The sequence below is a fragment of the Palaemon carinicauda genome, chromosome 14 (assembly GCF_036898095.1).
Source record: "Palaemon carinicauda isolate YSFRI2023 chromosome 14, ASM3689809v2, whole genome shotgun sequence".
NCBI classification, from domain to species: Eukaryota; Metazoa; Arthropoda; class Malacostraca; order Decapoda; family Palaemonidae; genus Palaemon; species Palaemon carinicauda.
Window position 1 is genome coordinate 114,427,018 of NC_090738.1, and position 13,650 is coordinate 114,440,667.

A 13,650-nucleotide genomic window follows, 5' to 3' on the forward strand; every position below is an offset into this window, starting at 1 on the left:
GAAATGTTGAATGGAGCCCTTGTTAGAGGTTTGAAGGACTGTGGCTGTCAGACCAGTTTTGTAACTGAAAAACTTGCAAGTGATAATAGGTTGAAAGTGTTAGAAGATAATGTCTCTTTAACAGTCAATGGTTTTAATTCAAGTAAGAAGTATAAATCCAAGATAGTTGAATTAAAGTGCAACTTTAATGATAAGTCATGTGTAATACATGCATTGTGTGTACCAAGCATAGATATAAATTTGTCATTGCCAGGAATTTCAGAAGTGGCCAGGGCCTTGGCCAAAAAAGGCTTCAAATTAGCTGATAAATATTTGACTGATGGTAGTGATAAAATAAAGGATATTCACTTGATACTCGGTACAAATGATGCCCATTGTTTATTAGATTTTTCAATAAAATTTGGCAATGATCACCCATCTGTTTATTTGGGATCAGCTGCAGGAGTGATGTTAATGGGTAATGTCAAGATTATGCAACAGAATCTACCTTATCTTAAAAAGGATTTTTCTTGTTCTTGGTGTTCGGAGCACTCTCGCTCGGTTGCCGATTATGAGGAAACATGTGAGTTAAATGGAAAAAAATCCCCTGTATTTGATGGCATAGATGAATGCTGCAAGTATATTGGATTTGGAAGTTCTATGGGTGAGCCAAGTGGCTTAAGTTTGGAATGCGAGGTGGAGGTTCAAGCTAATTTCGCTATTTTAAATGAAAAAGGTATGATTGAAGAATCAGAGCTGAGACGTGCAACTGAGGAGATGCTGCGGTCTGTGTATGAGAAATCTATTTATGAACCAGACCCTGAAGATGGAAACTTGATGTCAGATTGTAATGCAAATTTGATTAAGTTTACCCTTGATAACGCAAGAAGAAACGAAGAAGGAAGGCTAGAGATGCCTCTTCTATGGAATGAAAAGAGCTGTCATTTGCTTGGACGGAATTTCAACCTTGCAAAGGCTGTATTGAGATCCAACACGAGAAAATTACAAAGGAACAAGGCAAATTTGGAACTTATGAATGAAAATTTTAAAGAACAAGCAAAACTTGGAATAATTGAAAGAGTACCAAATCTAGAAAGGTACATGGATGAGCATCCTGAGTGCAGTTTTTTAGCATACATGGGAGTTTTTAGACTAGATCGGGAAACAACAAAATGCAGAGTTGTTTTCCTGTCCAATGTTTGTGAACCTAGCAGGTCCAGTGTGATGACGGTCAATCATAATCAGGCTATGTATGCTGGCCCATCACTCAATCAAAAGATAACGTCTGCAATGCTTCATTTGAGATTTGGATCTAAATTACTCATCTTCAATATTAAGAAAGCATTCAATCAAATAGCACTCAGTGAGCTTGATCAGCAGAAGTTACTCTTTTTGTGGTATAAGAATGTTAAGAAAGGGGATTTCTCTATAGTTGCCTACAAAAATGTTCGTCTTCCTTTTGGACTTCGATGCAGTCCTACAATTTTGATTTTGGCTCTTTTCAAAATTTTAGTACTGGATAGCAAGAATGATAATCCTAGACTAAGAAATGCAAAATGGATAATGTATCAGCTCTTCTATATGGATAATGGTGGATTTACTTGCGAATCACCTGAAACCTTGAATTGGATATATGAGATTTTACAGGGTATTTTTGGTCCTTACAAATTTGAACTACAGCAGATGTTTTCTAATGATTCTACACTACAAGATAAAATTGATGGAGAAAATATGCAATCGGATGTAGGATGCAAGAAATCTGAGATGGAGGTGAAATTACTTGGGATGATCTGGAATCGAGGGAGTGATACAATTTCAACCAGGAAATTGTGCCTTGATGAAAAGGCTAATACAAAGAGGGAAATTTTGCGATCCATTGCATCTAATTATGATGTTTTCAACATAAATGGTCCTCTTCTTAACAGAGCTAGACTTTTTATGCAGGACTTGCAATGTGAGAGAACGCTTGGATGGGATACACAACTTAGAGACTTTCAACAAAAGGAATGGAAAAATATTGCAAACCAAGTAAATTCTGCTCCTGTTTTTGAGCTTCAGAGATGTGTTGGTGAAAGGACAGATGAATATAAACTTGAGGCTTATGTTGATGCTAGCAAAAGAGTTTATGGAGTTGTTGTATATTTATGCAATATAAGAAGTGGTGAAAGAAGCTTTGTATTAGCGAAAAACAGACTCATTGGATCCAAATTGCATGAAAAGTCCATTCCTTCACTTGAATTACAGTCTATATGTTTGGGTACAGAGGTTTTGTTGGATACCTATAATGAACTGAGTGGCACACAGTGCCTGGTGCCCATCAAAATAGTTGACTTGGGGCTATTCTCAGATAGTTTTGTTGCCCTGTCGTGGCTTAAGTCCTTTTCTCATAAGTTTGATAAAATGCAGAAAAGGTCAGTGTTCGTAATGAACAAACTGAATCATATAATAAAGCTATGTGAGGGGAGAAGTGTTGGATTCTCCTTCGTGAGTGGAATGGACAACCCAGCCGACAAAATTACACGATGTCTGTCATTCAAAAGCTTAATGAAGTCTAATTACCATAAGGGTCCCAATATACGTGATCTCGATCAAGCTAGTAGAAGTGACATTTTAGGTTTCAAGGTACCAATGGTCGAGAATTTAGAAACCATTGAGGCATATAGTGCATCAACCAGTATAAAAGAAAGCCAAACTGTAAAACTAGAGCACTTAATACCTCTAGATAGATATTCAAATATGAATAAGTTGATATCTATACATGCGAAAGTTCTGGAATGCTGGGATCGATGGAAAGGGTTTATAAACAAGTCACATGGCTTTGATAAGAAGGACCTCCACTCTAAGGCTTTGACTCAAATCATCTCTAGGGATCAACAAATAAATTTTCCAGATGTTATTGACTATTTAAGTAGTAACTCTAAAACCAAGATGGCTATGCCTAATTTGATATCACAGTTGAATTTGTATCCAGACACTCATAATTTAATAAGAGTGAATTGTAAATTTAATGAGAAGCGCAGTGTAACCAACCAAACTTATCCTATTCTTTTATCAAGAGAGAGTACTCTAACAAAACTTATTATATTGGATGAACATTTGCTTTTGAAACATGCTGGTTGCTATGCCCTTTTGACAGAATTACGTAGGAAATTCTGGATACCAAAATTCTTCTCAACAGTTAAAAGGATTCTGAAGGAATGTGTTGTATGCCGGAGATATAACCAAAGACCTGTCAAACTTAATCAATCAGCCTATAGGGAATTTAGATTGAGTCCATCTGATAAACCTTTTGGTAATGTATACCTTGATTATTGTGGTCCATTTTATGTGAGACAAGGGAAAGATAAAGTCAAGGTTTGGATCCTTGTTATTTCATGCATGTTCACACGAGCAGTTAATCTTAAGATCTGTATGGATATGACAGTTGAAGAGTTTTTGCGTGCTTTGTCACTGCATTCTTTTGAATATGGAGTCCCTCAGTTTATAGTAAGTGATTTGGGTACGCAAATAGTAGCAGGAGCCAATATTGTTCAGGATTTCCTGAAGGATGCCGAGACTGTTCAGTATTTAACTGATAATAATGTTGAGAAAGTCCATTTTCAACAGTACTATAAGGGCTGCAGTCAGCTTGGAGGATTGGTTGAGAGCGTAGTCAAAATGACCAAGCATATGATACAGAAGTCAATCAGAAATAATGTCATTGAATTTAGGGATTTTGAATATCTTGTTTGTCATGCTGTACATTTGATCAATAGAAGGCCGATTGCATTTAAAGAAGCATTAAGAGATTGTTCTAATAATGTACCAACCCCTATAACGCCAGAGGAACTTATTCATGGATATTCATTGGTCTCTTTGAATATTATTCCCGCATTACAAGCTGACCCTGATTCTGATGAGGATTTTCAGGTTGCCATTGATGTTGTACATAAAATTAAAACATCTTATGAGAAGCTGAAACAAATTAGAACTAACTTGCTGGAAATCTATCATCGGGAATTCATGAACACTTTAATTAAACAAGCTACTGATAAGAAGGATAGATATGCTCCTGTAAACCATAAACAAATCAGTATCGGCGATATTGTGCTGATTAAGGATCATGGATATAAACCTGTTAATTATCCTATGGGAATTGTCAAAGAAGTTTTCAAGAATATCAACGGAGAGGTAACTGCTGCGAAAGTTCTGAAGGGTAAAACCAATGAAATAACTAAAAGGCATGTTACTTCTTTAATACCACTCTTGAGGAAGGAGTCTGATGAGGATGCTGTAGGATCAGATGATGATGATGAGGATGCTGTAGCATCGAAAGAAGAGATTCCAGGCATGGACGTTTCTAGAAAACGTCCACTGAGAAAAGCTGCTGAGATATCACGGCAAAAATTCAAAACCATTCTAAACGATGATATTTCAGACTAATATTTTTTTTTCTTTATTTAATCAAATTTACATAATTCTTATGTAAAATTTGATTTCTTCCCCGGGAGTGTTGAAAAATAACAGTTATTTTTTGTTTTCTGTTTCTTTTTATAATATGGTAATTTGGTAAGTTTGTAAAGGATTGTTTTTATTTTAACTTTCATTTTTAGTATTTAAATATTTTTGGTTTACATAAAATGATGACAATTCCTTAATAACCTGTTAAAACTTAAGATGGTTGGGGTCGTTGAAGAGACTTGCTGCTCGTTATACATTTCTTACAGAAAGGAGAAGTGGACGGCTTTCCATGAAAATATAGTTAGTTCTTAGCCATCTTCGCCAGTGACAACATTGGATTTGCTTGCCTCTTTATCGTCATGGTGAAAAAATAAGTGATTTGTATCATGGATCCGCATCTTACGTTGCCTTCTTCGTGGAAGCCTCATCAAGAGCCAACACAGAAATTGTGATTTGTTTCATTTACGAACAGCATACACGGACAGTATGGGTTGTGAGGTACGTCATCATTTTAAAGGTCATTCAAATTTTGTGATTTATAATCCATAGTTCATTTGATAATGAAAGTCCCTTGCTTTGCTTTTTAGCCCCCACAAATAAATATACCCTTGGTTAATATTCATATCATTTACAATTTTTATGGAATTGCCATATTATAATTTCCCAGTCATAATTGAGATTCATTTATCTTCAGTTACTTTGAGCTGGTTAGATAAATTAAATTTTTGTATCATATTTTGGTATTCTCTCATTTTTGCCACTTTTACGTTAATTAGTAGTTTATTTACATTAGTTGTTTTTACTACTTAGGTGGTTATTCGTTCGGCCTTACTGTCAATTGGGCTCGTTGTATACTAGTGATATACTTAATACGCAAAGTGGACCATTGCCTTTAGGTAATTATTATTTGATAATGTTAAGTGAAATCCATTATTGATACAATATATATATATATTGGAATGGCATTCCTATGTTTGAATATTTTATTAGTGATTTCGATAATTTTAAGTCACCACTTGAAGCGTAACTGATATTTGGTATTTTATACTTATCTAGGGGTTCTTGAGAATGGTAATTGGAAGTTGGAGATGCTTGACCATCGCTTTGACCTCCATTTAAGGCGATCATCTTCGACAGCAGCAACAACAGCATTGGTTTTAATTTGAGCAGCAATACATGAAACCATTTTTATTGTATATTCAATTTCTTCGTTGTTTAAATAAAGTTTTCAAAGTTCATAATTTTATGAAGGTTTCATTAAAATAAGATAATTATGCTTTGTATTAATTTTCCAATTACGTTGTAAAGTTTTTCAAGAGAACTTGCCGCAGAGAATGAAAGAGTTAAGCTTGACAAGTCCAGGTCCACTCTCAATGCCGACAAGCCTTTCTTCGGAAATGTGAACAGGCGGCTTGGAACTTCAGTGATCGATCCCTTTGATTGCTTTTTCTTGAGTAACCCTGTGGTGTACTCTTTCAGGACGGGAGTGGATTTCTGGGAGAAGGTCACTGGCGGAGGAGGAGGACCTTGAGGCCATTTTCCTCTCAAACCGTTAGAGATTATGCTATGATCCCACAGACCGAAGGTCCAATGGTCACGAAAGTGGTAAAGTCTTCCCCCTACCGGGACCACCGCATTGTGAGGGAGTGAATCTAGGTCCTTCCCTTCTCCGAGCCCCCTTTTTCCTAGGCCCGCCTTGATGGCGGGACTGTCTTCTACTCCTGTAGCTTCCTCTCTGGAGTCCATGAAAGGAGCCTAAGGGTTCGGATCTAGGGCTGTATGCAGGCAAAACATCCCAACGGGGTTGGGCTGTGTACCTGGGGAATCAGTGAGGTAGACCACCTGATGAGGGGGAGTCAGATGCAAAGGCGTCGAACCAGAGGAAGGCTGTGATGACGAGTGGGAAACCGACTATCGATTCCTGTCTGATAGAGGTCTCAGACAGAACGTACTTCCCACAACTGACCCGATCAGACCAACAAACGTGTAGGTCGAACTGGGAGGGCAGAGCTTGGAATTATCGTACCCCCCAGGCTGACAACATCCTGGTCCAGACAGATCGGGCCTGCCCTTTAGGAAATAATACCGTTACCTTCGGTACCTTGTCTAACCTAACCAAGGCAATCTCTTTTAATCGAACGAATCCGTTGAATGGGAATTCTAGTACCTGGGAGTAAAATCTAGGTCCCCCAGAGGGAGGACGTCTATGCCATCCAGATTTATGGTACCACCTATATCCGAGTTCCTGAACGGCACTGACTCACCACCATACCTTAGAGCTGCGTCATAGCCCCTTGGTTTTCCCTAGAATGTGTTGCTTTTAGCAGTCACGGTTTATGCAGGGTAACATGAACATCAGGATCCTTTAAGAGTCCTAGGTCGGTGACGTAGGTAATTGCAAAGCTGAAGGCTCAAAACTCATCCCCACCTACCTGCCCGTCCATGGGGTCGTCGTCCAACCTTAGAGAGGACACTCCGAGGAGATAGGGACCTCTAGATGGAGCATTCCTTCCCAACCTCGATACCCAAGGGCGGAGAGCCTCTCTTGCAGGCCAGAGAGATTCATCATCATCCTGATGGGAACCATGCAGGCGAACTTTCTGTAACAGAAAGGGGACATAAGTCTGGATGTTCCTTGAACTTTGGTTAGCGATCCTATTCACAGGCTGGGATCAGCTGTATAACTCTTAAAAAGCAATTTTTAAGAAAAGTCATTTAATGTACTATCTTCTGGGGTATAGTGCGACACTTGTATTCATGAAATGTGACACCGTTGGCGCATTCGCCACTGGGTGGAAAATTTATTTCTATATGAACACTATGTTGTATGGATATTTTTCCATATTTAGACATAGTTAGAATTGACTATGCATAAATATAGGCATAATTAATTTATTTCCATTTGAACACTATGTTGTATGGATATTTAGCCATATTTAGACATAGTTAGGATTGCATATGCATAAATATAGGCATAATTAATTTAATTCTATTTGAACACGATGTTGTATGGATATTTATCCATATTTATACATAGTTAGAATTAAATATATGCATAAATATAGGCATAGTTACGTTCATATATTTTTTGTATTCATGTTAAATCGTTTCCTTTACAGGTAAAACAAAAGACTGGCCACCCGTGGTCTGAGTGATCTCTGTCTGTACCGGAGCTCCGGTAACCATCCCCGGTACAATCAAAGGTCCGTCACAGTGACAACGTGAACCAGAGGAAATCTAATATTAACCTCAATGCTGATCGCCTGTACGATATCCTGTTAAGCCGGAGATTCGATGAAAAGGATCGTAATGACGATATTGTGATTATTCATGAAAAAGGGTTCATACTCTGATTCTGATCGTCTGATTGATCTCTGTTTGTACCGGAGAACCAGTGACAAAGGTCCGTGATCGTGAAAACGTGACCCTCAGCGGTACGATAACATTCCCCAATACTAAATGTCTGTGCTATCCCCAGTGAAGCCGGAGATTCGATGAAAAAGGGACTGTAATAATGAAACTGTGAAATCCTCATCGGTATCACATTGTTAACTCCGGTTCTGGACGTCTGCTTGATCTCTGTTTGTACGGGAGATCGGGTAGCAAAGGCCAGTCACCGTGAGATCGTGACCGTCACCGATACGATAACATTAACCTCAATGAATGTTTGAGTTATCTCCAGCGAAGCCGGAGATTCGATGAAAAAAGGGGCCGTAAAGGTGTAATTGAGATCAAATATGACAAAGGTTCGTGTGCAAAAGGCCTCAGCCAGAGTCTGAGTGCTGGATTTCACCGTTGCACTCCAAATATCTGACTAGTTCTCACCCAATGAGTATCCATTATAGCGGAGTATAACCCAAGGCGGAGCTAAGCATAACTCAAGGCGGAGCTAAGGGTGTCGGTATAAAACGACCCCAATTAATGACTCATACACCAACGTTCCTACTAATAGTGTTAGCTATATTAACAGTAACCACATCAATAAAACGTGTATAACATTAAACGCACTATCATCAACTCTGATAATAAGAGGCCTGAATAACTCGTGATCGTATAAAAACGGAAAACGGGAAATTCACCTCTCTTACTCGAGCTAATAAACGAGCACCCTATGCTCTCACTCTCAAGGTTACATAATAAAAGCTAACATCACACAATAATATAAGAAAAGTAAAAAATTGATTGCTTTTATTTTATTTTTTATTTTTTCCTTTTCTTTTTTAGTCATTGTAATAACCAAGAACGAAGAATAACGACAACGTAACCAATAAATAAGGATATAGTCTAAATCGAGCCTTCCTGGGGCGAGTACAAACTAACAGACTAAATCGCTAAACGTTTAAATCGCTATTCGCCCAATACCATTGTTGGCACTATAGGCTAATATCCAAATGTTTGTATATTTGTAATTTACCTAATGTCTGTTAATGACATAAGGATAAATAACTTAAAGCAATCTGCCGACCTGCGAGGGTCGGGGAAGCAGTGACATGCCCTTAAAATAAATATAAACACCAGCCTTAGCTAAAGGCAAGGCAAATATAAGTGTTAAGTGTATGGGCGACCTCCGGTGAAGCCGGAGCGTAATGAGATGTCCTGAATAATGCCGCCTTAGCCAAAGGCAAGGCAAATATAAGTGTGAAGTGTATGGGCGACCTCCGGTGACGCCGGAGGAAAATGAGATACCCTGAATAATTCAATTGTGGCTAATAATTCAATTGTGAAGATATAAAAGCCAAGCCGCAGCTAAAGGCTAAGGCTTAGATCATAGCAAAGCGTATTTACAATCTCCGGTGAGGCCGGAGGGAGAAGAAAGGTCCTGAATAATTATTGTGAATAAAAACACAATTGTAATAACAATGGCTATTGTGGATATGGCCGTGGCCTGAGACCGCAGTAAGGGCCACCGGAGGGTCGTATCTAAACAATATGAAGCCCGTCCTATGCAGTAAACAATATATAAATATAACAATAGAACGAAAGTCATTGAGAATCCCTCAAGCCGGAATAGAACTCAAGGCGGAGGAAAACGTTCATAAACTACTCCCGAGCCGTAACGGGGAGAGGACGAAACACGGACCAAAATAACGCTAACAATTGAAAAGTCACGAAAAATAAATAACTCGTAAGTTATCATCCACCCAGAGGGGGAGAGGTGAGGGAGGGAGAACCCGTTGAACGCACAAAACGGAAAACGGGAAATCCGCTCGACCACCGGAGCTAAGAAAGAAAACGAGAGAAAGGGGTAACTCGTGACTGCGAACAGAAAACGGGGACCCCAATCTCTCGCTCTTTTGGACACAAAAACAGGACTAAAAATCACACAACACTATTATAAACGTATAAAATAAAAATGTACATCCATATAACACTACGATCGAAGAATAGCATCTGCTAAAACTTAAAATAAATAGCACAGTCGAGTGACGAACGCCTCGGTGGGGCGGGTACTAAACAAATACAAAGCTAGATCGCTATCTCGTTCGTAGGCTGGACTTGCTAGCAAAAAGGACCATGAGCATAAATACACAAAAAAAAAAAAATAATAACGGTTCTAAAGGCATAAGGCCAGGGACTTAACCAAGAACCTAAGTGACAGAGTACTAAACGGGCAGACAAAGATGAATTCCCAAACAAGTGAACAAACAATGGCCGCCATGAAAGGCCAGACGGGAATAATAAAACAGACTATACTGGATATAAAACAAAAGCCCGGTACAATAAAAAACTGTCAAAACAAACTATGGTACTTAACATTGGAATGTGTGAAGATGGAGTTTCGGACATGACAAAATAAATCCACGATTGACAAAAAAAAGACCGAGAGCACCACAAACAAATTCAACACTTAAGATTCCAAAAGAAGGATGTAGTTCAGATGGCGCTCGCGTCGTGGCGTGGTGGTGTGGCGCTGGTGCTTGGCTAGGGCTGTTGTATCGGCCCATCCCTTTGACGAAGGAATTAACTAAATGGAAGACAACCTGTGAATAGTGGTTTTCACGCACCTTTGCTTTATACACGACACCCAAAAGGTGCTCGCGCGAGGGTAGTAACCTCAGCATTCCATGCTTTTATCTTTCTCTGGTATAATTGGAAGGTTTTATCAGAAAAGATACATAAGAAGGACTCTTTTCACCGGGCGCCACAGGTCGACCCAGAAAATGAGATTTAAGCAGATAAAACAAGCATTGGGGCTCTTCCGTTACAAGCGAGAAGCAATATGCTGTACTTATATTTTACCAGCTAAAACTCAAACTCAGTCAAAGGTCAAGCAAAACCCTGAAAAATCAAGTCATTTCTGAAGTAAGTTATATTGCTAGAGGTGAGGGTTAATTGCAACACATTTCTGCTTTTGTTTGGCGAGAGCAGAGATGACTCTCACCCACTGGAAAAATTAGGTTCGATTCCCAGCCGAGGTACAACTATGGTAAAATTTAGATTCTGGCAATAAATACCAATTGTACTTCCTGTTGACCGAGGCTGTAAATAATGCACCCGGTAGTAATTCAACTCTTGTGGGTTGCAACCAGAGTAATGAGCAACCTCAACAGCAAAATAGATGAATCTTACCTCTGTCCCTTGAAGGGTAAGTTTGGGAGCCCCGGACTGTAAGCCACGCTGCAGGGTTAGAATTTGCTGAGCCACGACTGACAGCACCTCCAATTCTATTCTGTTGAACTCGTCAAAGCAAGTCCAGGCGCCACACGAAGCTTGGCCCTGGAAACATTGTAATAAATAAATGTATTACCTATTATATCTTTATCTAAATGAGACACCAAAGATATATCGAGTGATATTATGTTAATTTCTCGCTTATATATAGATATATATATATATATATATATATATATATATATATATATATATATATATATATATATATATATATATATATATATACATACAGACACACATGTATATACAGTAATATATATACATATTCATAGACTTTATATACATACATACATACATAAATGAATAAATAGATAGATAAATAAATAGATAGATAAATGAATATATATATATATATATATATATATATATATATATATATATATATATATATATATAAAATATATATATATATATATATATATATAATATATATATATATATATATAATATGTTATTTTGATTATAAAATAAATTTTTGAATATACTTACCCGGTGATTATATAGCTGCAACTCTGTTGCTCGACAGACAACTCTACGGAAAAACTCGCCAGCAATCGCTACACAGGTTGCGGGTGTGCCCAACAGCGCCATCTGTCGACCAGATACCCAGCTCTCATGTAAACAAAGACTCAATTTTCTCCTCGTCCCACTGCGTCTCTATTGGGGAGGAAGGGAGGGTCATTTAATTTATAATCACCGGGTAAGTATATTCAAAAATTTAAATTATAATCAAAATAACATTTTTCAATATTTAACTTAGCCGGTGATTATATAGCTGATTCACACCCAGGATGATGGGTAGAGACCAGTAATATATGTTTACACTTTTATGAGCTAAGAGTTTTTTATTTCATTTTAGAAGTTATCAAAATAACAAAAACAAAATAAATAGGTACCTGGTAAGGAAGTCGACTTGAACAATTACTCTGCCTTTTAAGTACGTCTTCCTTACGGAGCCTCGCGATCCTCTTAGGATGCTGATCGACCCCTAGGATCTGAAGTATCAAGGGTTGCAACCCATACAACAGGACCTCATCAAACCCCTAATCTAGGCGCTCTCAAGAAATGACTTTGACCACCCGCCAAATCAACCAGGATGTGAAAGGCTTCTTAGCCTTCCGGACAACCCAAAAAACAACAATAAAAACATTTCAAGAGAAAGATTAAAAGGGTATGGAATTAGGGGATTGTAGTGGTTGAGCCCTCACCCACTACTGCACTCGCTGCTACGAATGGTCCCAGTGTGTAGCAGTCCTCGTAAAGAGACTGGACATCCTTTAGATAAAAAGACGCAAACACTGACTTGCTTCTCCAATAGGTTGCGTCCATTATACTTCGCAGAGATCTATTTTGCTTAAAGGCCACGGAAGTTGCGACAGCTCTAACTTCGTGTGTCCTCACCTTAAGCAATGCTTGGTCTTCCTCACTCAGATGTGAATGAGCTTCTAGTATTAACAGTCTGATAAAGTAGGATAAAGCATTCTTTGACATAGGCAAAGATGGTTTCTTAACTGAACACCATAAAGCTTCAGATTGGCCTCGTAAAGGTTTAGTTCGCTTTAAATAGAACTTAAGAGCTCTCACAGGGCATAAGACTCTTTCTAGTTCATTGCCTACAATATTCGATAAGCTGGGAATATCGAACGATTTTGGCCAAGGTCGAGAAGGCAGCTCATTTTTGGCTAGAAAACCAAGTTGTAGCGAACATGTAGCTTTTTCTGACGAAAATCCGATGTTCTTGCTGAAGGCATGAATCTCACTGACTCTTTTAGCTGTGGCTAAGCATACCAGGAAAAGTGTCTTTAAAGTGAGATCTTTCAGGGAGGCTGATTGTAGCGGCTCAAACCTGTCTGACATGAGGAATCTTAGTACCACGTCTAAATTCCAACCAGGTGTAACCAAACGACGCTCCTTCGTGGTCTCAAAAGACTTAAGGAGGTCCTGAAGATCTTTATTGTTGGAAAGATCTAAGCCTCTATGCCGGAAGACCGATGCCAACATGCTTCTGTAGCCCTTGATAGTGGGAGCTGAAAGGGATCGTCCTTTTCTCAGGTATAAGAGAAAATCAGCTATTTGAGCTACAGAGGTACTGGTCGAGGATACAGAGACTGACTTGCACCAGTTTCGGAAGACTTCCCACTTCGATTGGTAGACTCTAAGGGTGGATGCTCTCCTTGCTCTAGCAATCGCACTGGCTGCCTCCTTCGAAAAGCCTCTAGCTCTCGAGAGTCTTTCGATAGTCTGAAGGCAGTCAGACGAAGAGCGTGGAGGCTTTGGTGTACCTTCTTTACGTGTGGCTGACGTAGAAGGTCCACCCTTAGAGGAAGACTTCTGGGAACGTCTACTAGCCATCGAAGTACCTCGGTGAACCATTCTCTCGCGGGCCAGAGGGGAGCAACTAGCGTCAACCTTGTCCCTTCGTGAGAGGCGAACTTCTGCAGTACCTTGTTGACAATCTTGAACGGTGGGAATGCGTATAGATCTAGATGTGACCAATCTAGGAGAAAGGCATCTATATGTATTGCTGCTGGGTCTGGGACTGGTGAGCAATATATT

At 39.0% G+C, this 13,650-nt stretch overlaps 2 protein-coding genes across 3 annotated transcripts in view; one reads left to right on the forward strand and one right to left on the reverse strand.

Annotated features, from left to right (window-relative positions):
• The window catches only part of LOC137652936 (dynein axonemal heavy chain 7-like), a 170,904-nt gene that overhangs the window by 106,073 nt on the left and 51,181 nt on the right, over positions 1-13,650 (reverse strand). Inside the window, exon 31 of the mRNA XM_068386330.1 lies at positions 10,990-11,136. Within this exon, the coding sequence (XP_068242431.1) occupies positions 10,990-11,136 (147 nt within the window). The remainder of the gene's footprint in view (positions 1-10,989; positions 11,137-13,650) is intronic.
• Positions 1,599-5,621, forward strand: LOC137653229 (uncharacterized). 2 transcript variants are annotated; one of them, XM_068386596.1, is made up of 3 exons: positions 1,599-4,917; positions 5,230-5,315; positions 5,476-5,621. In XM_068386596.1, exon 1 carries the CDS (start codon positions 1,663-1,665, stop codon positions 4,399-4,401), a length of 2,739 nt encoding a protein of 912 aa, XP_068242697.1. In that variant the 5' UTR covers positions 1,599-1,662; the 3' UTR covers positions 4,402-4,917; positions 5,230-5,315; positions 5,476-5,621. The 2 variants fall into 2 exon arrangements, with proteins under 2 accessions (XP_068242697.1, XP_068242696.1); XM_068386595.1 differs by lacking the exon at positions 5,230-5,315.

What these genes read in the sequence shown, in the direction of transcription:
- LOC137653229 (XM_068386596.1), top strand. Translation starts at nt 1,663, where the DNA reads ATGTTTTCTAATGATTCTACACTACAAGATAAAATTGATGGAGAAAAT.